This window comes from Notolabrus celidotus, chromosome 1 (genome assembly GCF_009762535.1).
Source record: "Notolabrus celidotus isolate fNotCel1 chromosome 1, fNotCel1.pri, whole genome shotgun sequence".
In the NCBI taxonomy this organism is placed as follows: domain Eukaryota; kingdom Metazoa; phylum Chordata; class Actinopteri; order Labriformes; family Labridae; genus Notolabrus; species Notolabrus celidotus.
In genome coordinates, this window is record NC_048272.1 from 17,337,638 (window position 1) to 17,365,486 (window position 27,849).

General features: G+C 40.1%; 1 protein-coding gene across 1 annotated transcript in view; it reads left to right on the forward strand.

Moving 5' to 3' along the window:
* The window catches only part of LOC117816707 (neuron navigator 1-like), a 73,615-nt gene that overhangs the window by 37,264 nt on the left and 8,502 nt on the right, over positions 1–27,849 (forward strand). Inside the window, 23 exon segments of the mRNA XM_034689081.1 lie at positions 12,536–12,686; positions 13,792–14,092; positions 15,007–15,754; positions 16,393–16,809; positions 17,720–17,761; positions 17,854–18,014; positions 18,649–18,822; positions 20,225–20,277; positions 20,499–20,522; positions 21,014–21,091; positions 21,979–21,987; positions 23,915–23,998; positions 24,315–24,350; positions 24,352–24,433; positions 24,524–24,643; positions 25,344–25,450; positions 26,339–26,457; positions 26,459–26,509; positions 26,805–26,963; positions 27,354–27,387; positions 27,389–27,475; positions 27,477–27,533; positions 27,535–27,547. Coding sequence (XP_034544972.1) covers positions 12,536–12,686; positions 13,792–14,092; positions 15,007–15,754; positions 16,393–16,809; positions 17,720–17,761; positions 17,854–18,014; positions 18,649–18,822; positions 20,225–20,277; positions 20,499–20,522; positions 21,014–21,091; positions 21,979–21,987; positions 23,915–23,998; positions 24,315–24,350; positions 24,352–24,433; positions 24,524–24,643; positions 25,344–25,450; positions 26,339–26,457; positions 26,459–26,509; positions 26,805–26,963; positions 27,354–27,387; positions 27,389–27,475; positions 27,477–27,533; positions 27,535–27,547 — 3,107 coding nt within the window.

The window sequence follows — 27,849 nt, forward strand, 5'->3', positions numbered from 1 at the left end:
TCGGCCTCTCTGCTCTGGTTCTCCGCAGGCGCTGCTGGGATTACAGTTTAGTGAGGCAAACAACTCGGGGTCAGCACTTTACGGGCAGTGGCTTTTTAAGGAGGCATGTTGTTTTCTTGCCTCTGATTACCACACACACCACACACTCGTATGAAGTCATACACCAGTCAATTTAAAAGGCTTTCTTTAAAGCTGAGTTAATTTGTAATTTGCAGATGTTTCAAATTGGTTTAAAAAGGAGTCCAGAAAAAAAGCATCGGCTCCTTCAGCCCCTCTCTTATGTGTTATCCAGACGTACAGTACAAACAGGCTCGCACAGTCAGCAGTTTAACACATCTGGGGTCAATATGGGGCCCTCCTTCCCCACCAAGGGTCACTAAAACCGAATCCCTATACACCAAAGACTCCCCCGTCTCCTCACCAGCCATGTGTATAATGGTCCATTACAGCAGCACCCCAGGGAGCATGAATCACTGCTATATCATGTCTGCGTGTGGTCGTCTGGGTGTGCAGTTTGGACTCCACCAGTGCATCATTCTCAGCCCCAGGTGGAAAATGTGACACCATTTTGGATCAGTGTCTAATTAAAAAAACGTGAATCATGTGGTGGCTGTTAGACCACAATCCCTGACTCGTCATACGTTTGTTTGGACAAAATGTAAGATTATCTGTTTTGAATATGGCTGGTTCAGATTAGCTCCTGATATGCTGCTTTGCAATGTGGCTCGGCTTCAACTTTGTGTAGATACTGAGTCTCCGCTGCAAGGGTGAACTCAAACACAACCATTTAATGGCCCGGGAAATTAAAACACCATGCTATAACTTTAAACTTAATAACTTGGGGTCTATGTTCATAAAAGTTTGACATTTAAGTTCCAGAGATATTCCTTATGATTGGTTTGAAGTTTGTATCTTTATGATTGGGTATTTAATACTATAATTACCAGGTAGATGAACCTTCGACCAATCACAGGAATAAGTCACAGCTGTTCAAACCCAGCATAAGCTTCCTATTGGGCCAATATTGAACTCAACTAAAGGCTTAAACCTTGTCACCCTTGCTAGTCAGCACCAAAATTACTTGTTGCTAAAACAAACTATACATATTTTTATTACTGTACCCCCAAAATGCCGGTCAAAATTTGCTGTCTAAGCGGCGGCACTGCTATCCATCACTATCCAGAGCTGTAGCTCCAGTTAATATCCACTGTAATGCAACAACGCTCTACTACCAGGATGTAAACAAGCACTGATTACGAAAGTCATGTAGCGGTGCAGTTTGGGCGTATGTTGATCTAGTAAGTGGAAATAAAGTTGTATGTAGTTTGTGTCTGGTTAAACTGACATAAAACGATGGTGATGCTAGCTATGCTGGCTTTAGTCATGCTTGGCAAACCAATTTGATTAGTTGCATTGAATACATTGCTTTTACTGTTTTCTGAGTGTTTTCTTGCCTTAAGACTGAGCGTTGGAATTAAAATTTACTTTTTACACAACTAGGAAATCAGTTAATTTGGAACAGCCCTGCTATTTTTGTTCAACATCCCTCCTTTTAAAAAAAATATCTAACACAGTTTAGTTCAGGCCATTGAGGATTACTTTTAGTGGTGGATGTTAAGCATGGCATAGACGGTTATTCTCCATTATAGTGTGGCCAAAGCTTACTCCTGAGTCATACATCAGCATCTTATTCATAACATTTTCCACATCTAAAGTCATTACAGGTAATGTTGCACGTGTATGCTAACTTTTATTGTGGTATGTTTGACAAAACAGTTTGTAGCTCATCAATTAGTGACACATTTCAGTGAGAAGTTTTAGTATTTTAGGGATACTACCTCCTCTGATTCTGATACAGACAACCAAAGCATCATATTTAGTGCTGCACTACGCTGATTTTCACTGTTTTGTGAGTAGCAAGACAGATGGCAATCAAAATATGATTTCCCAACAGTCCTGACAGCAACATCAACTGCTTTTTGAACTAGGTCTCGCAGTAGTTATGAATGACTATTTCCACTGAGATCTTTGTAGATGCTCAATGAGCCTCTTGACTTTCATAGTGTGAATGTCTTTCAACTATTTCAATACAAATTCCTGCAGCCTTCAAATGCCTTATCAATCAAACTGAGATTTCTTTTTTGAAATGTGCACAAGACATAAAATAATACAACTCAACAATACCTGAGCAGCAGAGAAAGAATCAGGCTGTAAGTGTAGCACTGCATGAGACTGTGTCTCTCAAGATAAAGTGTGCATCAGCTCTATTGAGGCTACATCTGTGGGGGAAGTTTCCTGTCTGAGGTTGATGGAGACTATTTATTCATTTTCCAGTCCAATAATCAGACGACGAGTCCATTTTCTGAGAATCTGCGGAGATGAGGCGACGGGCTACAGCCCCAGACGCAGTCACTGATGCATCCAAGACCCATTTACCATGCTCTGAAATGCCACTGCAGCCCACTCCCATTTGCACAGCTAAGGTCAAGATCAATCCAGATCAGAATGAGGCTCCGGGAAGATCAGAGATGTGCAATAGACACAAAGCTCAGCTGGCAGAGCTCTGAAGGGCCTCAGAATGAATGAAACATAAACAGACATAAATAACTGAACACAGCGTTCGCCTGTGTTCCTCTTTTCTGAGGTAATTTCCCACATTGTTCTATTGAATTGAATGTACAGAGTGGAGGGATGCCGGTTTTGTCTCTTGCATCAGAGTCCAAAATCCACTGAAGTACTATTGTTCCTGCTAAATGCCAAACTATTCCTCTTCTGATGCATAGTTACAGAGCACTGGCACGGAAGTGTAGCAATATGAGGCACAGCTTGAACTCATTGCGCCTCCTGCTGGACATCTAATGTCATGACAGCACATGAGCGCAGACTGTAAAACGCATCACAGCTCAGAGTCATGCAGCTTGCTTTGTTATTGGTTCCACTCAACCATACACCCTGTATAAATCCTTTATGAATGCAATATTTATAGGTTGTTTAAACTTCATAATCAATGATTAATGATCATATACAGTTACGCCACTTTTCCTTGGTACATACTGGCTCATTATTTTATACAAACCAGTTGCAGCTTACTACTGTTTCATATTTGGGAGTTAATAACATTTCTAACTTCATAATCATAAACCTAATAATAATTGTATTTGTAGAGCACTTTTCAAAAACAAGTTACAGTTAAGTTAAAGTGCTTTACATGGGCAGCAAAATAAAACAGGCAATTCTTAAAATCGCACGTCAAGATAAAAAAGTAAAACATTTATTAAAAGACATAAAATTCCACTTAAATAACTCTAAAGAATACAATTATTTTAAAATATATATTTCTTAAAGTGGTTAAACTTAAATAAATACAATTCAGATAAAATCAGGTAAGGCCCTTCGATAAAAGTCAGTTTTCAGAAGAGATTTAAAAGAGATCCCTAACTCAGCAGACCTGATCTCTTCTGGCAGAGTGTCGGACCCCTCCCTGCGAAAGCCCTGTCCCCTTTTGTTTTCATTTTTGGATTTGGAATGCACAAGAAACCTCTGCCCGAGGATCTCAATACACATGTTGACTTGTAAGGTACTAACGATCTGCTATACAGTATAGTTAAAGTCCACGAAGAGCTTTAAAAGTAATCAGTAAAATCTTAAGATCATTTCTAAAACATACAGGGAGCCAGTAAAAAAAAAAGATGCTAAAACAGGAGAGATAGACGTCATTTGATAAGCCAAATGAAACGTTTTAATTTTTATATATGCACCCCTTGATTGAAAGCTAGATAAACAAATTAAAACTGATGAATTGACAGCTTTAAATCATCATTGTTAGAGAAGACAAAGAGAGATAGCTAACCAGGATATGTTCCAAAAGCACAATTGAATAGGAGGCTTGTTATTTGGCAGACGACAGGCCTGTTGTCCTTTTTATCTTGACCATTATAACCAGTGGTGATCGGCACCCCCTGGTGCCATCATGTCCGAAACAAAATGCGCTTGTGTCCTCTTGGATTCCACTGTAGTAGATAAAACATTAAAAATTGCCCTCTCTTGTGCCCTTTCAGATTATAATGCATGAAAAAGTGCCCTCCAGATGCCCAACCCATGTAAACAAACATTTTTAAAAAGTGCCCTCTGGATGCCCCTAAAATGTATTTAACAAAAAAAGTGCCCTCTAGATATCCAGTTTTGGGTTTTCCTTTTTCATAATTCCATTTCAAGCACAAATGATCAAAGAAGTATTCACCAGAAATAGCTAATTAAGTGTTAGGGGGAGGACCCCCAGGCCCCCTCTTGTTAATGCTGCTTCTATACATTTCACCCTAAACTGTGATTACTAGGTGTTTGAAAGGAGGTGCCCTTTTTTTTTTCTCGCCCCTGCCCCTCAACAGCCTGAGTACGCCACTGGTTATAACATCTTATTAAGGTGGTATACAGTGCTAATGTAAGTAATAAACAACTTATAAAGTAAAGTTTCTTAACTTCAATAGTGGGAGTTTTAAATTGAACTGTATTATTATCTAATCTCCTGAGTGATTGCATGATAGCCATCCAAAAGTATATAATCAGACGTTGTGGTAACATGCTTTTGTCTGTATCTCTAAAAGTTAGAAGCATCCCTTTTCCACTTATAATAATTTCTGGTCCTGAGGCAGTTTTAATGCTTTTAGTTCAGCCCCTTATTTCCAGTTCAGGTACACACTGTAGACAATACTGTACACAGTGCTAGGTCACGTCCTTTTTCAACATGCCGGTGCCACTGTCAAAAAAAAAATGAGACCGTGAAGAAATGGCTTTTGTATTTGATACTTGTCGTGCACATAATGTTGACCTCAATCTTATTCAGCACCTTCGGGATGAACTGGAACAACAATGTTTTCCAAGAGCCAGGCCTTATCACACAATGTCAGAGCCAAACCTCTGTGACGCTCTGCTGATTGAATTGGAGCAAATCCCTGCAGCAAGGTTAAGAAAGCTTTTGGAAGGGCTTCCCAGAGGAGGCTGTTACTGATTTACTACACTCAAAAATAGTTGTAAGATTGTCCAGACATGCTTTGTCATGCATCATACATTAGCTTTATACTATATGATAAGGTCAGATCAATATCTTATCTGTAGCTCATTTACTACAAAGTACAGCTGCCAAAATTTGAATACTTAAATATTTTGAGAAAGGTCTACAGATGACATATTTTCTCCCTTATTCCGTCCAATATCTTTCAATTTTGGGATCAGTAAGCTGCTCTGTTTACTGCACTAGAGGCACACAGCCATGAAAGATCAAAAGCCACAGCACAAAAGGTCAGATCATGGAAATGGTTTCTCATCCCATGGCTTCAGGGAAAGGCGAGCACAGGTCCTCATGTTGATACGACCCCTAACGGATGGGTTGAACCTTTAATTTAAACAGTTTGTAAATATGCTCAAATTGTAGTTTGTGTCAGAAAAGCTCAACAGCCTTCCACCTAAGCAAACACGCAGAGGATGTGTATGAAACAAGCCATTTGGTTATCAGTGCAGGACAGCTGTTTCTATACACAACTTCAGGCTTGTTTAGCAGCTTTGTGGCCGGGCTGAGATAAACAGGAGACGATAGCAACACAGGCCTTTATTAGCGCAAAGCAAACAGTCTGTAACACTGATCATTCTAGGTTAATAAATGTGCATCTGCTGTTAAGAGATACAGATTTCAGGCAACCAACAGGTTTCAAAACAAAATTTTAGGATTTTCATAAGCAAAACAAGTGGAGCACCAGGCAGAGACGCGTTCCTCAGATGATGATCAGAGAGACGATATGAAGAGACGGTGGCAGACACAACATCCTTCTATCAAACATCTCATTCTGTTGAGAGATATTTTGAAGAAAAGCCTGTTTTTCTTGTGTCCTGGTACACACACAAGTTCAACCACAGTAATTTTGTATTCTCTTAGAGCCGACTGTGTATCCATGTTACAAAATGTGGCCTGATCTGGAAAAACACAAAGAGCCACAAAATGTCATTCTATCAAAACTAAAGGTCAGTTTGTTCTTGTTTTGAAATATGAACTTTTTGAAAATCTCAGTGTGCTTTCACCATTTCCTGCCATTTTGTTTGAAGTGTCTCCTGAAAGAAGACAACTCACAGATTCATCTCATTTTGGTTATGTGCAATCTTTGAAACTCTGTTTTGAGTCCAAGTAGATTTACAGAACACTGATTTGGTCTAAGATGTGGACAGGGTGTGGGATGTCCTCGGCCCACAGAGCCTGTACCTCCTGCAGTAGTTTACAGACTGTTCCACTGCTAATGAGAGGGGGAGGGAGGTTTTCCAAGGCTGCCCAGGCTTCACTGGAGGTCCTCGTGTCATCTGTTGGTTTGTGGTTGCCCTTTCGGTGATTCAGCATTCGGGGATCCTCATACCTTGAGTTTTTTCCAGCGAGGCCCCCAGAGAGTAATAAATGAGGAGAGAACATGTTTTATTTTTGAGGACATTTAATCCTGACCTCTTTTATGTAAAAGGGAGTCTGAGTCTGGAAAGGTTTGTTAGTGTAGCCTTATGAAATCTGTATCCTGTATAAGGTCAGTTTAAAACCTAGATAATGACTCACTTGAGAGATCAATACAACATTTAACATTATTTCAGTGTTAATTGAATTAAAGGTGTTTTACAGCACTCAAAACAGCCTAAATAATGCTATGTTGATATCTTTATGTTACCTGTTCTTATTGCTAATCTGGAAAGCATTCCTAAAGCAGACACTGAGCAATGCTGGAATCACATTTATAAGCAGCTGGCATTTATTGTTTTTACATCTGGTTCTTCTCAGTGTTTTTTTTAAGATCCTATATGTGACGTTGCAGAGTCATGGGAGACCATTTTCACAAGATTCAAACATAGATACCTCAGCTGAAGAAGGTCCACTGAAAGTTTTACAAGCCTAGCTGTAATACTAGAGCTAAGGTACTTTTAGCTTAAGCATTAGTTTAGTTTTTAACTTAAGTATTGGGTATCTTTGTGGTAGACTGAAAATATTATAAGTATGCGTTACTATAGGTAACTCAGGTACCAACAAAAAGAGAGGATTGACAAAAGAGTATTTCTTTTGTTTGGAGCGACAGTAGGTTTATTGTTAAGAGTAGTCAGGCTTGTACTACTCTGAAGGAGGACAGTAAACTTCATGTAATATATTGATGCTCCTTTAATCCAGGGGTTCCCAAACGTTTCGGCCCACGACCCCCAAAATATAGGTGCCAAAGACTTGCTACCCCCACTGTCCCTCGAAGTGATTAAAAGTAGCCACCTACATGCACACATGGCTGTGTTCCTGTGCTGTTGTGAATTAACCGCTGCTTTTGTTAGTTAACTATATACTAACCCTAACTCTAACCCTAACCTTAGTAGCAAGTGGCAACCTCCAGTCCCAAAATATGAACAATCTTTGTAGCAATTATAAACATGATTACAGCCTGGTACAAAAAACGGTTTAGGTCTGAATAGTTAATTTCTCCATTGGCACACACTGTAAGGGGTTGAATTTTTTTTTATAACGCAACGGTTCAAAAGATATTAAGATTGAGAGTTTTGCCCAAATAAGGACATGACTGACTTGATTGAGGCGAGAACACTAGTTGTTGGCGAGGAGGCTCAAAGCCCGCCTCTTTACCTCACACTAGCTCGACAGAAGTTAGGTTGAGTTCAGCATTTCCAATATGGCTCCAGCTGCCTATTGGCTTCTAAACAGAGCTTCAGAAACAGATGGGGGTTGCAAGGATACTATGTCCATTATTTTTACAATCTATGCTTGGAGTCATCTAAAGAAAGGTAGAAAACTAATGAGAAATGTATTGCAAGGTTTCATTCAGAAACAATTCGAAATAATTTACCAAGCCAAAATAGATTAAAGAAGGGGTTCCTACAGTGGCGGTCAGGACCCCCTGGGAGGTCACCAGACACTTATTGGGGGTTGCAAGATTTTTTTTATTTAAGTTACCTAAAATTTTGTATATTGCCATTACTGTAAATCTATATTTTTTAAAGTTCCTAGCTTTATTTCTACCCTAGTCAAGCTCCAGTTTTTGGTCAAAAAGGCTTACTTTTGACCACTTAACTCCATATATATCTTAGTTGTTAATTCTAGATGAAGTATTTATTAATAAACCCAGTTCTTGTGTTAATGTGTCTTTAATGTGTTAATGCCACAGAGCACAGTAGAGTAATGGGCGTTACTATGACTACCACTCAGCCCGCCGGCCATTGGCCATCATTTCACTGAGGAGCATCGGGGTCTCTGTGGTCTCGTCATCCTTGCCTCCTTTTTTCTCTCATTCTTTCATTCCCTCTTTTTTTTAAGAGAGGGGGTGTTGCCTGTCCAGCAGCGGACTGCTCTTCTCCCTCTCTCTGCTCGTTGAATGGGAGAAAAGATGGTCTCTGCTCCGGGGAGGACATGAATGTGAGTCTCACCTTACTCAGACGGATTATTCAGGGGAAGTTGTGCGCACCAATTAACGGTCACAAATGAGCGGTCGTGTGTTGATTGGGAAAGTGCCTCCTCTGCAGTCGGTGCCGCGGGCTAGAAGGACTCTACTTTTAACACCAAGGTAAAATGATGTGATGATCTTAACTGACGAGTTTCCCTCGGACTCTTTTGAGATGTTTCAAGTCTTTAACTTGGCTGAACTAGTATTGCTTCCTTATGTAGTGTGCCCTTTGAGAAGGCTATTGTTATAGACTCGAGTTGAATTTATTATTTAATTAGTTACATGGCTTTAACGTGGCAGCCGAGTTTGTGTGACATTGGTTAATAGTAGTCTAATAGTTCGACATTAATAATAAACTTAATTGGCTATACTTATCTAATAAGAGAATATATAGAGTGTGCGTCAAATTGGCGCACGGGATAAGTTCTGCTTGCGTCTGTTACACGTTTAAAGACCGTAGTACATCTGAACATCATTAAATTTGATACATAGCTGTTGTAATCAAGATCACTCTTCATCCAACCTTTATTAAAGAAGCCCTGCTGGCGTAGTGTGTAAAATACTACTCTCATAAACTAATGGCCAATATAAAATGTTAATGTTTGTTAAATCAAATCAAGCAAATATTACCATCTGACATTTTTTTTTTTAACTAAGCTAATCTTAATTTAAAAGAAACATACTGTAAGCTGATTAGCTCCCCTTTAATTCAGTTGTAACTCGGCTCATTTAACTGCATTTTCTGACTTTTTTATAATTTAATAATGATGTTTTTAAGGATTTTTTTAGAAGACAAAATAATATTAATAATGTTGATACCTTTATTTGTATAGCACTTTTCAATACAGGTGACAAAGTGCTTCACAAAAACAATAAAATCAGACAATAAAAGCAAATAGACAGTAAAAGCAGAGGTAAAATGTTAAAAAGTATAATAAAATCACAAAGTAAAAGCTTTACTTTAAAGTTTTGTCTTGAATAGAGAAATAAAATTAGGGATGGACTCCACGAAAATAACTCAATGACAAGATTTTCTTTACTTGGCTGACGTGTTAGAGAGCTCCAATGTTACACATGTGCATCTATGTTGGAAATTCTGCTGAAAAGTGAAAGGAAGTGTGCTGACACCCAAAATTCTGACATTTGTGGAACTATTTGATTCTGGGATGACACTGCAGTTCTGCTACCACAGCTATCTCTGTAATAGAAGATGTCTTAACCGCTCTGTCTGCAGAAGCATTCACCCCGGAGGAGCCTTGTCTTTGCTGTCATTTGTGCAGAAAGTAGTGAGTGCTGAAAGTGAACTGCAATATGTGTTCTTTTTACCTTAAGCTATTAGTCAGGTTTTATAGCTTGACTGTGGTAGAATTTATACACATAAATTAAAGTCTCAAGACTTACATGCTGAAATATCTTCCAAACTGCTTTTTCTCCATCTGTCGGTGTATAGCGTGCTAGACCATGTCAGTGTGAGTTTTTAGTGCTGTTGTCAGATCCAGGTCCAAGTCTGAACACTGATTTTTATGTCCACACCCTTTTCCTTCAACCGCCTCACCAATGGTACCTCACAGCCCTCTTAAATCAAAACATTTTCACAGCAACCCGACTCCAAATAATCACCCGGACACACAAATCAGAGAGATGTTGGAGTCGAGCCACTGAAAACAACAAGTTAATTGCCACCCTATGTACAAAGTATGCACTTTGCTGGTGTACTCCCACCCTCTTCTTGTCTGGATTTCACCTCTGAGAGCAGACAGTTTGGCTTGTAACATCAGTGGCTCCTGCTCTTTCTTAGCCTGACATCCTTGTGTGGTTATTCACAGCCCCCTTGACAGAGGTGGTATTGTTGGAACATACCAGGAACATGTGGACTTAATGTAAATCAAAATTATTCTCCTTATTGATGGTGTGTGAGAACATCTTAAAATTCCCAATTCAACATTAATCTGATGTGTTTCCCTCCTCTTGTCAAACTTCCACCTCTGAGGTCGTGTATCTGTTACACTGACTGTATAATAAATGGACGTAGTATCCGTGATGTCACCCATCTATTTCTGATGCGCAGTTTTGTAGCCATATTGGAAATGCTGAACTCAACCTAACTTCTGTTGAGCTAGTGTGAGGTAAAGTGGCGGGCTTTGAGCCTCCTAGCCAACAGCTACAGCGTTTCCACCTGTCAATTAAGTCAGCTTTACCTCTTGTAATGGAAAACTTGTAATCCCAATATCTTCGAAATTGCCACTGTATGAAAAATGTCAGCCCCTGTACAGTGTGTGCCGTTTCAGAAATGAGCTATCCAGACTCGTTTTTTTTAACCAGGCTGTAAACATGTTTATATCTGCTGTAAAGATTGTCTCTTTTAGGTGTGTATGTGGTTTCCGGTACTTCTGGAGTAAGCCTCAGGTGGACACTCGAGAAACTGCAATTTCTCACACTTACGCATTGGCTTCAATTCTTACAGACGGAAGTTGCCGCTTGATCTGTTACCGCAAATCACTCAAATGTTACTTTGTGCACCCAAAAGCTCCAAACCAATGCGAAGTGTCAGGATAAGCTTCTCCTCTGTTTTACAACTGTGACTACAACTCTACTGCAGCCATGTGATTAAATCCAATCCTGAATGTGCATGGGCCGTTTTCGTCTCCCTGTATTTTTCTATGCACTTCCATGTTCCATGCCTTTGCTAATTGCAGGCTGCCGAGCCACAAGGAGCATTTTCAGCTCAGTGGGGAAAGCAAAAGAAAGGGAAAATAACTGATTCAGCTCAGGCAGTGACTCAGCTTTTACAGCATTTTATTAATCTGCCTTTTCCGCTGCTCCACGGTTTTTGTGCCAACGTAAATTTGATCACCACCTGTGGTCGCCAGTTGCAATGAAGGGGAACGTAATTACCAAATATAAGTTTGACTTGAAATAGTACCTCTGGAGATATAATTTTAAAATTCAACAAGCCATAATTGCTATTCTTAGGACTTTAAAAGAGTTATATTCTTCCATGTCAAACTCTAACATGTTTTGTTTCCTATAATGTTTTGGTTAACTGAGAGGCTATAACTCTGCAAAGTGATCCTCGTGATGAATGAATCTAAATATGAATCAATCCTCAGACTTAATGCCCAATGAGCTGTTTGCCTGAGCTCTCCTTTGCATGAGGAGCCAGCATCTGTTTCATGCGATGCAGAGCTCCATTGAAGGGTGGAGGGAAAGGTCAGGGAGGGTTTAGTATCCTGTCACTCTGATTTCCTCTCATCCTGCCTCTTTAGAGCAAACCAGACCGCTTTCCAAACCCTGGGCTGTCAGTCACCATACATTTTATGCAGCATGATTTATCAGCACATCCTGTAAACTTTCCCTTGAAGCTTCAGACAAAGATTTAGGAGGGCTGTTTAAAAACTGTTAGCTTTGCTTTCTTGGTGATTTATTAGATAATGGTTTGGTTACATTTTCTTAACTTACAACAAATGATATATTATTGCTTATCTTTATAGTTTTTAGTATCTCAAATTAGCCATAGAAGTTTGCTTAAAACCTTTTAATTATGTTAGATTAATAAAAGACATCTCATATCTGTTAAACAGAGCTTAAAACTCAATCAGCCAAATGGATGATCTGAATAGGATCTAGTGCTGATATATTAAAGGCTTTTTTATGCATGTATTAACTGTAATAAAGCAGATCTTCTTTAGTGCATATAATCATGCATGGATAGTATCAAGTTCATCGTTCTTAAAGTTTGGGAGTCTCTATTCGGGCAGCTAGAGTAAGAAGCCCAAACTTTATTGCATTAAAACTGCAGGATCCACTCTTGAGGCTTTGGTCACCATATGGTCTGCGGCTCTGATGTGCTAGTTGAATCGCAGCAGCTGCAGCCATGTTGAAATTACCTGCTTGTTTGAGCATGTGACCACCTCCAGAGACAGCTTACTGCAGACAGATGGACATATCACTGCTGCTGCCAGCCTTTTTACCCTTTAATCACAGACTTCTGCAGCTTTACCCAACGTCCACTCAAACGCTGCAGTTGCCATTATCTTGTTAAATGCACTTTGTAGCTGAACGGTCTTCCTTTCTTGTTTCAGTTGGGACGAGAGCAGCTCCATCAGCAGTGGACTGAGTGACGGTGATGGTGATGGCTCGGAGAATCTCAGTTCAGAGGAGTTCAACGCCAGCTCCTCCCTCAACTCCCTCCCGAACACTCCGCTGGGATCCAGACGCAACTCCTCTGCCATGGTGAGCTGAAATACTAAATTAAACAGCCTGTGACACGCTTTGGCTTTCCTAGTTCCTTTGGTTTGTTTTTCTGCAGCAGCGCTAAAGAGAGCAAGGAGCAATTTCAGATCCTCACCCTGTGATTTTCTTTGTATTGTGTGTTAAATGCAAGTCCTTTGTTTTGTCAAGCCAGCTAAAGAAACCGCAGACCTTGCCGCTGTCATTGAAGTGAGAAAAAACACGACAGAGTGCAATAAATTGAGGTAACATGGCGGGTCTGTTTGTATTCTGTTCAGAAAATCCCATGAAGACTTCCGGTGGTCTCACTCTGACCTAAAGCCCCTCTTCACTTATCTGTTTTGGTCATTGTTATCACTCACATAGAGGTTTAAACTTTGCTGCGTTGAATGATTCACAGGTCGTATGGAGTTTGATATTAGAAGGCTGATTTCAGCCCCATGGAAGTTTCTATGCTCACATTAAGTTAAAAATGCATGCAGGAGACTCACTTCTTAGGTTTTTCATTCTGGAAGACGAGGTAATGGTGACTTTTTAACAAATAAATTTAACTTTTGTTAACTTGTTAGATTCTGAATAAGTCATAATGGTCTCTACCTTTCACCAAAACTCATTTAGTCTCTTTGCTCACTTTCAGGCTGCTCAGTAGGAGGACATGAACATTAGTGCTACTCAATAAGCCATCTGTCACTCTTATATTATACTAACTAGGTGCCAAAAAGCAGCATGTCCAAGTTTGTCCTCTGTGCCACCTCCTCAAATAACCACAGGCTAGTTTTTCTATTACAGTGTAGCTGTGAGTTTTTTACTCCTTGCTCAGCCATACATCACAAAAATAAAACCCCAAGCTCCCCTGGTGTCTTTTTATGCTATCCTATAGTTTTGTATTCATCTTTGAGAGTGTTAAATCCATACACTTTTTTTCGTTCCTTTTTTTCCCCTCTGTGTTTTTCTTTAATCCGCTCAGGGCATATCAGTCTATCTCTCCCTCTCTCCCTCAGGAATGCAGCTGAGATGAAACAAAGATTACAGAGAAGAGTTCCACAGATAACACAAACCATGACTGATTGTTACTTACTCTGCCTCTTTTCTCTTCCTCCCTCTGCAGCTCCGCACCGACGCAGAGAAGCGCTCCCTGGTGGAGAGTGGACTTTCTTGGTACAGTGAGGACGGAAAGGCCTGCCATAAGCTTGATAGTAGCAGCTTTGACACAGGGAGTCTCAAGACAGAGGCCCCAAGCAAGTGGAGGAAGAAACCTCCAAGTCTCAGTGAAGATTTTGGGGTTAAAGGAGAGTTGAAAAAACCTCAGAGTTTGGGTCAACCAGGAAGTTTCAAAAAGGGTCGTAATCCGCCTATAGGAGTGACCTCCCCTATCACACACACGTCTCAGAGCACACTAAAAGTCGCAGGTAACCATATTTCATCATGCATACCCATCCTCCTCCTATGTATCTCTTATCTGTACTTTCCCTATCCTGGATTTTCCTCTCGTGGAGGAATCTGATGTAGTACAACTGTAGCTAATTTGTTTGAAACTACAAAATCTATGCCATCCATTATTTCTTTTTGGCTCCAAATGTAAAACAGAGCCTGTTTGTAAAGCAGCCAAGGCGGATATCTGCTTGGTGTCAAGATGAATACAGAAGTATACCCCTCAGCATGAACCAGGTTTGGATTTGTAGCAGAGCAAAGCATGCTGGAGGGAAAAAAGTACCATGAAATCCATTTCTCTGAAAAAACTAAATCTCAGCTTGGAGGCCAAAGACATTTTTCTGCTGTTGAATCAGAAAGGAGCCTGTTTCTTTAAAAGTCTGCAGAGACTGAATGTCTGCAGAGACTAAATGTCTGCAATCAGCAGCAACAGAAATGACTTAATCCCACAAAAAAGAAAACAGGCAATCATTAAATGATTAAAAATGAGTTCCAATAGCAGCATTTCTTGGGCTTTTGTTTTAATTTCTTCTGCCATAAACATAAATGATCAAAATGAGATGTGATTGTACTAAACTGGCTGCTGTTTTTCAGGGGAAAATACTCTCAGATTCAATTGAACACTTGTGCTATGATGATGACTTTTCCTTTTAGTCCTGATCCTGAGTCTAAAGGAATTCAACTCATTTATTCACCTTTATCTTTCAACTAATCCACATATGCGCCATCTCTAATCCTAACAGAGCAGCTCTTCATTGATTATATCACGTAGATTAGTCTTATTTAAAACTAAACCTTTTCCAGTATTCACCTATAATAAGTATAACTATTTTAGGCTTCCTTTTTGAGCATAATTGTACATGACATTTCTCTACTGTCTTTCTTTATGTAGCACACAAAACTGAGAAACCCACGGATAAATCCAGGATGTCGGTCAAAACTGCTTGTCTCCAACGTTCTCGTTCTGATGCTGGAAGAGATCATCATGGAGAGCATCGGAAGCCCCCATCAGGTCTCGTTAAACCCACTGCTGGAGCTTCATTTCTCTACAAGAAACCACCAACAGCTACTGGTACCGCCACTGTGATGACAGCAGGGGGAGCTACCATCTCCAGTGGCTCTGCTACTTTGGGGAAAACCCCCAAGTCATCTGGCATCCCTGTGAAGCCTGTAGGAGGAGGACCACCCACGGGTCGAAAGAACAGTTTCGATGCCAGCAGCGAACAGGGTTTTCTGGGGCCAAACGCCCGCAACAGCATTCAGTACCGCAGCCTGCCTCGACCAGCCAAATCCAGCACACTCAGTGTGATTGGTCGCCCGGCATGTAGGCCTGCCAGTGGTATCATTGACCCCGGTCTGTTGGCTTTGAAACCCGTCCCCATGGCCTCCACAGGCCCCAGGATCAAAGAATTGAGTAGCGGTAAGATGGCTAATCGAACAATCACAGGACCGGTGAACCAAACGGACAGAGAGAAGGAGAAGGAGAGAGCCAAGGCAAAGGCTGTGGGCGCTGACATGGACTGTGGTTCCCTGAAAAGAGATGAGTCTCTGTCCACAGGAGAGTCTGCTGTGAAGCTGCACGGCCTGAGACGGACCAGCAGCAGCAAATACCCAGAGCTGTCATCTCCCACCACACCAAGGTGTCTGATTTAGGAATGAGATTAGATCCACTTTATTCAGCCAATACTGGGAAAAAAAATCCCAGTATGGGCTGAAAGTTCTAGTTTGTTCAGTATATTTAGTACTTTCCAGAAGTATCCAGCCCTGCAGGTGCAAAAGCTTTGGTTGTATATTATCAGGATGTCTTCATCCCTTCATCACTTCTTTACAGAGGACCTGGGGGCTAAGTTGTGACTCCTACTGGATTAAAACTGACATCTTAAAAGTCTCAACAGCAATATATCTTCCCACAAACAATTTCCCAGTCACTCTTAAAAAACACAAAACATCTTTAATGAAACTCTCTGCTACAGAAATGCTCTGGAGTAAAGGGAACATTATTGTTGTTATTTATGTTGCAGTCAAAATTTACAGGCAGAAATCTTGAGAAACGATGACTCAAACCTGAGAAAATACCATCATAACTCTCTGCCTGGCTGGATATTTCTGGAGGTACTCTAGAAAATGAATTGAAAGGAGTACATATGTCGTACGTAGACGTGTTAAGTCCTGAGTTATAAGTGAGGTTAATGTCTAATAGTAGGTTGTTTGACTATGATGTCTGAGGTGTCCTTCTTAGTTTCCATATTTCATCATGTGTTTTATGTCTGGTTCTTAGGATGCTGAACACAAAGTCTCTTGGTCGTCCCCCAAGCTTGGCTCACCTGGACAAAGTCAACTCCAACAGTCTAGACTCCTGTATGTTGATCCAGGACCTCCCTCCAAAAGTCCCTCCATACTCCAAGCTGCAGGACTTGGCTGGTTCCCACGTCTCTTCCCGTCTCACTCCCAGCCCAGCGCCTTTGCTCCACATTGATTCCCCAGGCTCCTACACCAGTGAAAGCCTGAGTCTGAGCGGGTCACCGCTGCTCTACCCCAAACTGACAGGCATGCACCGCAGCATGGAGTCCCTGCCCCTGCAGATGAGCGTGCCTTCCAGTGCCAGGTTTGTTAGAGCTGAGTCGCATCACAAAGAGGAGAGGGGCACAGGAACCTGGGGAGCAGGAAGCAGGACATCCCTCAACCTACCAGATAGGTAAGTGTTAACTCCAGAAGAATTTCTCGAAGCAGGCACTGGGTGTTTAACTTAAAACACAATCTGTGGATTCAACCGGTTAGGAAACAGCTATTTACAGCATGTAGCAAAAGAGCCTTTTTTTTCATCTACCTGGCAGCATCTCACATTAGACCGTTAAAAGGAGAGGGATGAGATTTTTCACTGGAGATTTGTACTCCTGCATGTACAGGACAGAATCAGGAGAGTGATTGATATACGGCTTTCCCTCTGTTATAACTATTCAATCACACACGGGTGGAAAAACAATTCAAACAGTAAGCAAAGTAATACCATCTCCAACACAAGATACGCACATTTTCTGCGACATCTCAACCCTCTATCCTTTAAAACAAAGAAGTTTTCATTGAACTTGAATGCCTCTCTCTGCAACTTTTGCACCTCACTGTGAACTTTGTTCCTGCTCTTCTGCCTGGAATTAGTTTGTGAAACAGAAAGCCCAGCAGGAAGTTCAACCACTCTCTCAGTGGGCTGAAAGTTTTTTGGCAGCAGACATACCAGCAAACCAAAGTTTATGAGCCTTTTTCAGGAATGAGACCCTGAGGTGTCATTGAGAAGATGGAGCTCTGAATCCATCCAAAATTGACTGTTTGTCAAGGTAGAGTTGGTCCGAACTACTTCCTGCCAAAAGGATGTACTTTTAGGCAGTCCCACACTGTGTTGCAAGAAAGTACCCACTGTGCCATATGGGATAGATACACAAATAGGACATGAAGATGAACCCATGAGATGTCTTACCTCAATAGAACACAGATCTTATGACAAAAGTCAAATGATAGACTTCTTATTGATTTAGAAAACAGTGGTTTTAAGAGCGTTACATATTTTCTGTTTAATATGTATCACACTGTGTTTATTCTCCTCACTACAGCTTGCAGACGGACAGAAACACCCTACCAAAGAAAGGCTTAGAGTGAGTTGAAACTTTGTCCAAGCGTCCGTTAGAAATGTTTCACTTTGATATATCTTTATTGTCTGAAGTTAAAACGACCTCTCTTTTCTCAGACGCTATGGCTCAAGCCTGTCAGATAGTGATGGAGGCAAACCGGGACGGCGCCACTCCCACACCATAGCGAGCATGACAGAGAGCAATAGCCCCCCTCAGCTGCCTTCTCCCACCCGCCACCTCCTCCCCTCCTCTGGCAAGGCTCCTCTCACTAACGTGGGTGAGTCTGCTTGCACCATTTCGCTGCCAAGTCCTTAAAGCACTCGCTCCCTGAGCACTGAAACTAATGAGATTTGAGACCTTTGATAAGCCGTGTGACTTATCGTTGATTATTATTTAGGATGAAGATATGAAGTTCACACTGAGGGGAAAGTCTGGATTAGATTTTACACTTCAGAAATACTGTCACAGGTTGTCAATAACAGATCCCCTCATGTCTGAATGATAAAGTTACATCACATTTTTATGGTGTTGGATTATACTGTATAAATATCACTGCATCAACACTCAGACTTCACTTTAAGTCTGAAATATGCTGCAGATGGAGGCAGCAGGGGGTCAAGTAAGGCTATATTTATCTCTTTGACTGTTGTGGAACCGTAGTGTTGCCTTTCACGTAGTCATCAGAAAAAGGTGCCAGTCCTAGGTGTACTCTGTGTGTGTGTGTGTGTGTGTGTGTGTGTGTGTGTGTGTGTGTGTGTGTGTGTGTGTGTGTGTGTGTGTGTGTGTGTGTGTGTGTGGTGTTAGGGGGGAGCAGGCGCATGGTTTAGAAAGGGTTTCTCTATTGCACAACATACTGCAGTTTTCTCTGTGCTAATCACCGTCTTTAAAAACATCTCTCTCTTTTATGACAGTTGCCCCAATTTCTAGTGGTACCCCGAGGATATCACGCTCCAACAGCATTGGCCCCCCCGGTGAGTCAGCCTGTGATCTCTATGGATCCTCCCCCCTGGGCAGCAGTATGTCCCTGGCTGACCGGCCAAAAAGCATGATGCGCTGTGGGTCTTTCCGAGAACAAGGGGACGATGGTAAGCCTGGAGGGGTTGGTCGCCCAAGATGGCCTCAAATGAAACAAAGCTGTCGGTTCATAAAGCAGAGAATCTGTTGAACATTATTTTAAAGGAGCTTGTGTTTTCACAGGAAAAGATGGTAGAAAGGGGGTGAAAAGGAGTTATACAAGGATTTAGAGGCACTATCTGTTTCAAATATAACTCATCCAGAACAAACTCAGCTAAGAATTCAAACCTGCTTTTAATCTCCAGTGACTGACATCCAAACAGACAAAGTACCACAAACTGAATGTTAAATGTGTTTAATTCTGTGAAAGACTTGCTTACATATTGACCTTAAATACAAATGACATAATGCAGATTAATGCAGTGTCAGTTATAAAATCTCTGAACATCTTGACTGCATCAAAAAAACTAAAGGCAATGACACAAACATCTGTCACTGTTGCAGAGTGTAATAAATAATTTTAAACCCAGTTGAGATAATTTAAGGAATACCTGCTTGTCAATGCATCTGTGTTCCTATCTGTCTACCTGTGTGCAGCCTGCCCACAACTTTATGCATATAAGCCTTCAAAGGCTAGTAAGAGGTATTGCATTGTCTCCAGAGTTGCAAAAAAAACACATATGATACGTTATTGATTATTATCATTTGTATATATACACTACCAGTCAAAAGTTTGGACACGCCTTCTCATTCAAGGGTTTGTATTTATTTTAATTATTTGAAACACTGTAGATTAATACCAAATATATCAAAACTATGAAAGAACATAATATTGAATTATTTAATTTACAAAAAAGTGTTCAACAAACCAGAATATGTTTTATATTTTAGATTCTGTAAAGTAGCCCCCTTTTTCCTTCATGACAGCTTTGCACTCTCTTGGTATTCTCTCAGTCTGCTTCATGAAGTGGTCTCCTGGAATGGTTTCTAATTAACATGAGCCTTGTAAAGAGTTCATTTGTAGAATGACACGCCTTCTTGATGTGTTTGAGACCATCAGTTGTTTTGTTCAGAGGTAGGATTAGTACACAATGTATAGCCCTATTTGACTACTGTTGTAATCTATATTATAGCAAAATCATATTATTTCATAGTTTTGATGTCTTCAGTATTAATCTACAATGTTGAAAATACTTAAAATAAATAAAAACCATTGAATGAGAAGGTGTGTCCAAACTTTTGACTTGTATATACGTTTTTTTTTTATCTTTATTTAACCAGGTAGTCCCATTGAGATTCAATTCTCTTTTTCAAGAGGGACCTAGTCAAGGTAGCAGTCACAGAGATTCGCAAACATACAAAGAACTAGGAAGAGTAAAAAATTGGAGGATCGTAACTGGTATCTTAAAATTTCAAATCACGTCTTGTTATTTCTAATAAACCAAGTCAAATCTCTCCCTTTGCTTGTTTCAGTGCATGGCTCTGTTCTGTCTCTGGCATCCAATGCTTCATCCAACTATTCTGCGGTGAGTAGATAAAGATGTGCTATCAAAAAGCAGACGTTGAATCAAGGTTTTAAGCACAAAAATGTCCCCTCAAACATAATGAGTCATGGGACCTTTTTATAGGACCTCAAAGCCTTCCCTGGTTGATTACAAGCGTATTGCATCAAGTGTGGATAAGCTATTTATAAAGCCCTACCTCATCCCCCTTCGTTGTTTATTTGTTTTCATCATGCCTTCTCCAGAGTGAGGAGAGGATTCAAGGAGAGGTAAGGCCAACATGACACAAATCTACAACTTACATTGTGCCTTTTGTCTGCGTTGCCCATCAGTCATTTCCTGTTAAGGCCTGGTCTGTTCATCAGATTGTATTGTGAGTGCTCAGTGACGTCTGTCACCAGAGACAGTCCTCACAAGTTCATAACTTAGTTCATTTTGTTTTATCTCTAATATTCTTTGTCCTTTTATCATCACCCTCTAACATTTCATAAAGACACCGTCAGACCTCATGAATTCTCAGAGCACCAGAAAAATGTTTAATCCAATGTCATCTTTCATTTAATATTCTCCTTTGGTTTGGAGTGTGTGTACCTGCTGTTATTTCAGTCTCTGTGTTGTGATAAATTTCATTACATACCACAGCTGTATCATCATCATCATCAAAACCTTTCATTACACCCTTACAACTTATTACTGTTTGTTTGAGAGACTGTATATTGTCCGTTCTGGCCGGTTCTTATTTTTGAAATTCTTTCTACAGCAAATCCGCAAGTTGAGGCGAGAGCTGGAGTCCTCCCAGGAAAAGGTTGCTGACTTGACCATGCAACTTTCTGCCAATGTATGTATGAATTTGTAAGCTAATTTGGTAAAGTGTTGGATGCAGTCCAGGTCTTGTATTAGACTGTGGTGAAGCCAGAGTGTAATACACCTCCTCTAAGTCATTGAGTTTGTACGCAACAGCCAAAGCAAATATTCTCAGTTACTTAATCAAACAAGTCGTGTTGTATCTGCTCTGAATTTTCTGTGGGTAAGGTGTTGGCAACAAGTTATTAACTCTGTGGTGCAGAGGTATGAATCAAGCCTCTGTCTTATTTTCAGGAAGTAAGGACAAAAATCAAAGTTGCATTTAGCAACCTGTTCAGCCTGTGATCAGTTTTATATTTAGGCATACTTCCCTTTACCTGACATCCTAAGTGGAGGTCTGACAGGAATGAATGGAGTTTACCAAGCACATGTCTAATTTCCATTTCTCACACTGCCACTCACATGTTCACTATGCTGCTATAATCCTTCAGCTATGCAATGTTGATAAAAAAGTTAAAATTCCTACCTTTTAGACCTGCTTTATCAGTTTGTTTGAACTAGCTGATGGATGCTTCCCCCCTCCTGTAGTCTCTCACTGCAGCTTTATGATGCTTTGTCTTGCTGAAATCTTACTTTGACGCCTAACCCCTGATCCAGATTGACTTATATGCAACCAGTCTGAACTACGGTTGCCTACCATGCACATGAAACCTGCTGCCTTGTTAAACATACTGAGTGATTGTAAAGCTCCTAACTCTCTGTATGTGTTATATCTTTCTGCTTTTACTGTACAAAGTTTAAGCCCACGCCTAATACCACTGTCCATTTCTCTTACGTTCTTGGTTGTTTTGACTCCTGGACTCTCTGCTGCCCCCTGCCTGCCTCCCGCTGACCCGCACCTCTGGATGCTGGGTTTAACAGCTAGGCCAGGTTTGTTGGACCGTTGCTTCCCCAGTGTGTCTCTGTCTCCTGTGTACGATTCTGAATGGACTTCAAGTTGTTATCATCTGACATCTCTGGTGGGCAGCTGACAGCAAAGTTTGTAGCATATTAGAGCCATTAAGCTAATTAACAAATAATTAACTTTTAATAATGTTGGAAAATAGAGTTATTGCTACCTTAAATACAAGTTCATATAACAGACCTTTGAAGCAACAAAAGTGGAGTTTTGTAGTTATTTTATTGAACTATTTCTTCTCTTGCAACATTGTGAACGCTTGTTCCTAGGAGGTCACTATAATCAATAAACTAATTTCAAAGACAGTTTTATATTATCTAATTTATGCACACACTCATCTTCTCCTGTTTTAGACTACTGCAACCTCCCTCCTCCCCGTATCACCAATAAATCACTCTCTCACCCCTCCAACTGGTCCAGAACGCAGCAGCCAAGCTTCCTAACTGGTTTTACATCACTCCTGTTCTTGCTTCTCTCCACTTGCTTCCGTGCACTTTAGAATAGATTTAAGATTTTACTGACCACTTTTAAAAGATCCCCTGAATCTCGCCCAAAACTACATTTTAGAAATGCTTACAAATTACGAGCCATCTCACTGCATTAGATCCTCAGGTGGGGCATTTTTCAGTCGTTCCAAAGTCCAAAGGATCAAGCTTTCTCCATCAGAGCCCTTCGACTTTGGAACGACCTCCCTGAGGAGGATAAGGCATGCAGAGTCGGTGACAAAACTTATTTGACAGACTTGCTTTTATGTGACTTCATCCTTCTAACTGCTTTTACTTCTATTTTATTATTAGTTTTAGTTTTATATCACTAATCAAGTATTTAAATTTTATTTGATTATTTTGTTTGATTATTTGTATATTTAGTATTTTATTGTTCCTAATTTATCCTTTTCACTTTTTCTAATTCTCTGGATGTGAGTTGTCCTCTTATACTGAAAACCTATTTTATTGTCCTTTAATGCTTTTTTACTCATCTATTTTTATTTATTTAGCTATTTATCGTTGAAAAACCTCTTAAACAATGATTATTTGTCTATTGTCACACCACTTCATTCTTTTTAACCTTGTCTTGTATTCTGTTCTGTATTGTTAAAATTCCTCCTCCGTGTCTGTCAAAAGGTTTACTTTGTTATTCCAAACCATGCTTTGTTCGTCACAGCACTTGTAAACATTTGTTTTCAAAGGTGCTATATAAATAAAGTTATTATTATTATTATTATTATTATTATTATTATTATTATTTATTATTATTATTATTATTATTATTATTATTATTATTATTGTTATTATTATTATTATTATTATTATTATTATTATTATTATTATTATTATTATTTAATAAAATATACTCAAAGGACACATTACAAAGGGAAGAAGAAGATAATAAAAACGTTCCAAATATAACAAAATGAAAGGAACCCTTGTGAGCTGAATAACAAAAAGAACCATAAAACAAAAAGGACAAAGTCCCAGGACTCTCTCACCCGTATTCAATAGAGATATGTCAGCCTTAAATTTCATTAGATTGTTCACTGTAACAGAAATGCTCCTCAGCTCTTCATCACCAGCACAAATAGTGTAAGACATCACAGTCCAAAGGTCAAACATGCTACATGAAGTTCTGCACAGCTGCCCTCCATCACCACCATTACCTCAACGTCCTCTTTCATCTCTGACATCGCCACAGCTGTCCACTCCTCCATCCCCTTCTACCCCCGCCCCTCCCTCCTCCTTCCTCTCCCAGCAGATGGAGAAAGCCATTAGCTTGATGTGCTGTGAGTGTGTGAGGCTGCTGACCAATTCCATGCAGCCAGTGACTCATACCTGTCTACTGTCCTCAATCCCCCTCTCACTCTCTTTCTGTCCTTCTCTTCTTCTGTGTCTACCTCTAAAGGCTAATCTGGTAGCAGCATTCGAACAGAGTCTGGCACTGATGACAGCACGCCTGCAGACCTGTCAGTTTTCCTCAGATCAAAAGGTAACATAATTCAACCTGAACTCAATAAATGTGCACCAGTTGTCACAACTGACATGACAGCTTCCATTCTTTTGTATAAGGAAATCAGAGTAAGGCCTGACACAGTTTTAGGACTAAGCTTTTAAACCTTGACAGTGTCAGTGATTGAGAATAGTTATTCCAGAAATGAGTTGTGGGTCAAAGGTTTGCATGGCAGGCCAACACTGTCATCAGCTACTTCACCGCAACACGTCAGCCTCCTTGAAAGCAGAGAGACTTTACCACAACTCAACATCTATTTTAAAATGAACATAATAATTTCTTTCCCTTTTCGCAGGACTCTGAGCTCAGTGACCTGAAGGACACCATTGAGGATTCTTAAAGTCAAAAACACAGAGGCCCAAGAAATCATCCAAGGAGCTCTCAATAATCAGGACTTGTTACCTAAAGAAACAGGTATGTAGGGGCCTTTCTCTCCCAAAAAAAAGAAAGGATAAAAGCATCATTCTAAATACTCAACGTTTTCCTCTTTCTCTTGAGATGTAGAACCACTTATCAATCGCCAGAACTCCTCAGAAAGCATCTGCAGTCTCACCAGCACCACAAGCCACTCCAGTATGGGGAGTCTTAAGGAGCAGGAGGCCAAGAAGAGAAGAAGAAGAGCTGGTGAGGACAGAAAGGATAAATAGAGTGCTCGCCCTGATTTAAGACACAGTTGGATGTCTTGTTGCTTTTAAAGGATAAGTTTGTGTTTACAACATCAGGGAAGTTGACATACTGTTGTACGTTACACCCAAAATAGATTTTTAAGATTATTTTGCTATGTCTTCCTTCCTTTCACAAAGGTTTAACTCTTACTGTAAAGATATTGAGGCGAAAGATGGATGCTAACAAACCATTTCTGATATTTAGATAGTTCACGTTGTTAGGGCTGTAATTAATAAGGATAACAATTAATAATCTTTATTTCTATAGCACTTTTCTAAACAAAGTTACAAAGTACTTTACAAGAAAAACACAAAACATAAACAAAGAAGAAAGAAAAAAAAAAAGAAAAAAAGATATATATATATATATATATATATTAGGGGTGCAACAATACGTGTATCTGTATCGAAATGTACAGTGGTCACGGTTCGGTACGCCCTATAAACCGAACAATACGCAATTTTATATTTATTTTATCAACTTCTGACGAGGCGCTCTGTGCTGAAAGTTCAGCGGATCTGCGCTCGACTAGATAAAAATAAAAATGAAATAATAAAAATAAAGGAACTCCAAAGTACTATACACACATAACAAGACATCAAGAGCAAAATATATACTACATACAGAAGTAGTACGCCTTAGTCTTTCCACAGTTTAGGAGCCCGGACTGAAAAAGCTCGAAAGTCTTTGGACTTCAAACAGGCTCTGGAAACAACCAACAAGCTCATGTCGGTTGATATGAGAGTGTGGGCAGGCTTATACTTAGTGAGAAGGTCTGTGATGTACTGGGGAGCCAGATTGTGTAGAGCTTTGTAAGTTATAGATATTTTTTTTTTTTACTAAAGTCAAATACCTATAGCTTTCCAAATATCTGACTTTAATCAAATAACAGTTTTCAAGGCGGAGTGAAAAGGTGGTTTGTCCACTGTTATACTCTTGAGTTTGTGCTAAAAAGAGGAGCATAGAAAAAATATCAGGATAAAAATAGAGACAGAAATGAGAAGGGATAAGAATCAAAGATGAAAAATGAAAAGTGTGTTCAGCAAAATGTGTTAAAATGGCATGTTGTAAGTGTGTTTATGTGCCGTAGACGTAAGCCGTTAATAGAGGTTGTTTGAAACCCGAAAAGATGGTTTAGTCGGTCGCTGTCCTACTTTGTTCTCCTGTGTGTATGTGTATTGTGTTTCTCCTCCTATCTTATTCCAAGTCTGTTATTAAGTATGACTCTGGTCTCTCCCTCATGCTGCCCTGCTTTTTATTTTAGGTCTTGAGTGAGTGATGTTGCCACAGTAAATATTCCTCACCCCTCTGACCCCCACCACCCTTCTCCCGCCTTCGTGTACTGTATGAGTCACACTCGTAAACATTTGGAAACTTGTGTGTCAGATTTCTATACTTGATTCTTTGGATCATTAACGACATGATTTTATTGGATTAATTTCTAATTTGAACAGTGAAATTGATCTGGCATGAAATCAGACGGTGCTGTTATACCTTAGACATCAAACAGGGCAGTAAGATATGTTGTGGAGACTTCACATTGTGTTTTGTATCTCTTTCATTTCTTTTTATTTCAATATTAGTGCTTAATTACCTTCAGTTAAGTGTGTTTTACTCAGCTTTATTCACGCCTCATGTTTCTCCTCTCTACAGTTACGCAGCTCCTTCAACAAGGCCTTCAGTAAGAAGGGCTCAAGGCAGGACCGTATGCTGACATCGAGAGATTTCCACCCAGAATCCTCTGCACCTTCCTCCCCCAAAGTCCACCATGATGAGCTAACCTTCCATCTTCACTGATATCCTCACCTCTGAAACGTCAGTGGGGTAAACTTCCTTTGCAATAACCTCTTGAATTTAAAGGACAGTAATCAAAAAAAGCAAGAAATATTTGTCATTGTTCACAACTCTGCAGTAGACTCATCCAGAGCTCTACATTGTATTTCTCAGCTCTCGTCACTGCACCTCTCTTTTGAGAATTTAAGATGTATTTCACGACGCTGTGTCCGTATTTTCCTTTCTTAAATATAAGCTTCTGATGTCAGTTTGATAATCCTCTCCATATCAATACATATCACATACATATCTCTATATGTTGTCTTCTTTGATGTGATATCTCCAGACTCTGTGAAGGAGGTGAGGAGGAGGGCGATAAGGTGGTAACAGAGCTGCGCTCAGAGCTGTGGGAGAAGGAACGTAAACTGACAGACATCCGCCTGTAGGCTCTGAGCTCTGCCCATCGCCTGGAGCAGCTGCAGATGCCATGACCACATGCAGGTGTGTGTAAGAAAAAAATACATTTACCTTATCACAAAGATCTTCTTCAAGTAGAGGTTTTTTAGTCTCTGCTGCTCACATGTCCAGTTAATAATGTTTGTTGCCAGACGTTGAATCCCAGTAAGTAAATATTTGAGAGTCATGAAATATTAGTTAATTTATCAAGTTTTATAAGAATCTGATACTATCTTAAACTTTCAGTATTTGAATTGAGTTATTGGTTGTTGTCCTTGTTGTTTATTTTTTTCCCACTTTGGGCCATTTTTATACCACCGCAGTCACATACCAAGTTTAATCTGTTGATGCCATTATCAGCTAGATCAAAGTATCCCATCTCTTAGTTTCGAGTGTGACTCTTGATGTATCAAAACCTTTGTGATTGTGTTTGTAGAAGGACAGTGCGAGACCTGAAGGTTGAGAACGACCATCCTGAAGACAGGCACTCCCTGTCCATCTCCTGGACCCTCCAGCTCTGCCTCACAGTCCTCAGGTCTCACCACTCTGTGCAGTACATCTCCCTCGACAGTCTGTGGCCATGAATATGCCCAAAAGCTACAGCAGAGGGATGAGTGATGGGGGGCAGCTCAGGTAAGGGTCAATCAAGGACCTGTTGAAAGTGCAGAGTGAGAAGAGTGAGAATGACTGTCGTAAACAAGTCAGGATGTACAGCACTTAGACTGAATGGTGTTTGTACGGGTACGATAAAAAACAAGAGGAATGATTGGAATGACTTCTGTGTGACTCTTTTACTCATTAACAGTATTATTCTTAATATGCAAATATATAAACTGTCAACATTAAAGTTTAAATCTGGCACAATTATTATGGAGACAATAGATGCCGTCCTGGCCTCATCCTTTCTCATTAAGGCATTATGATATATAATTCAG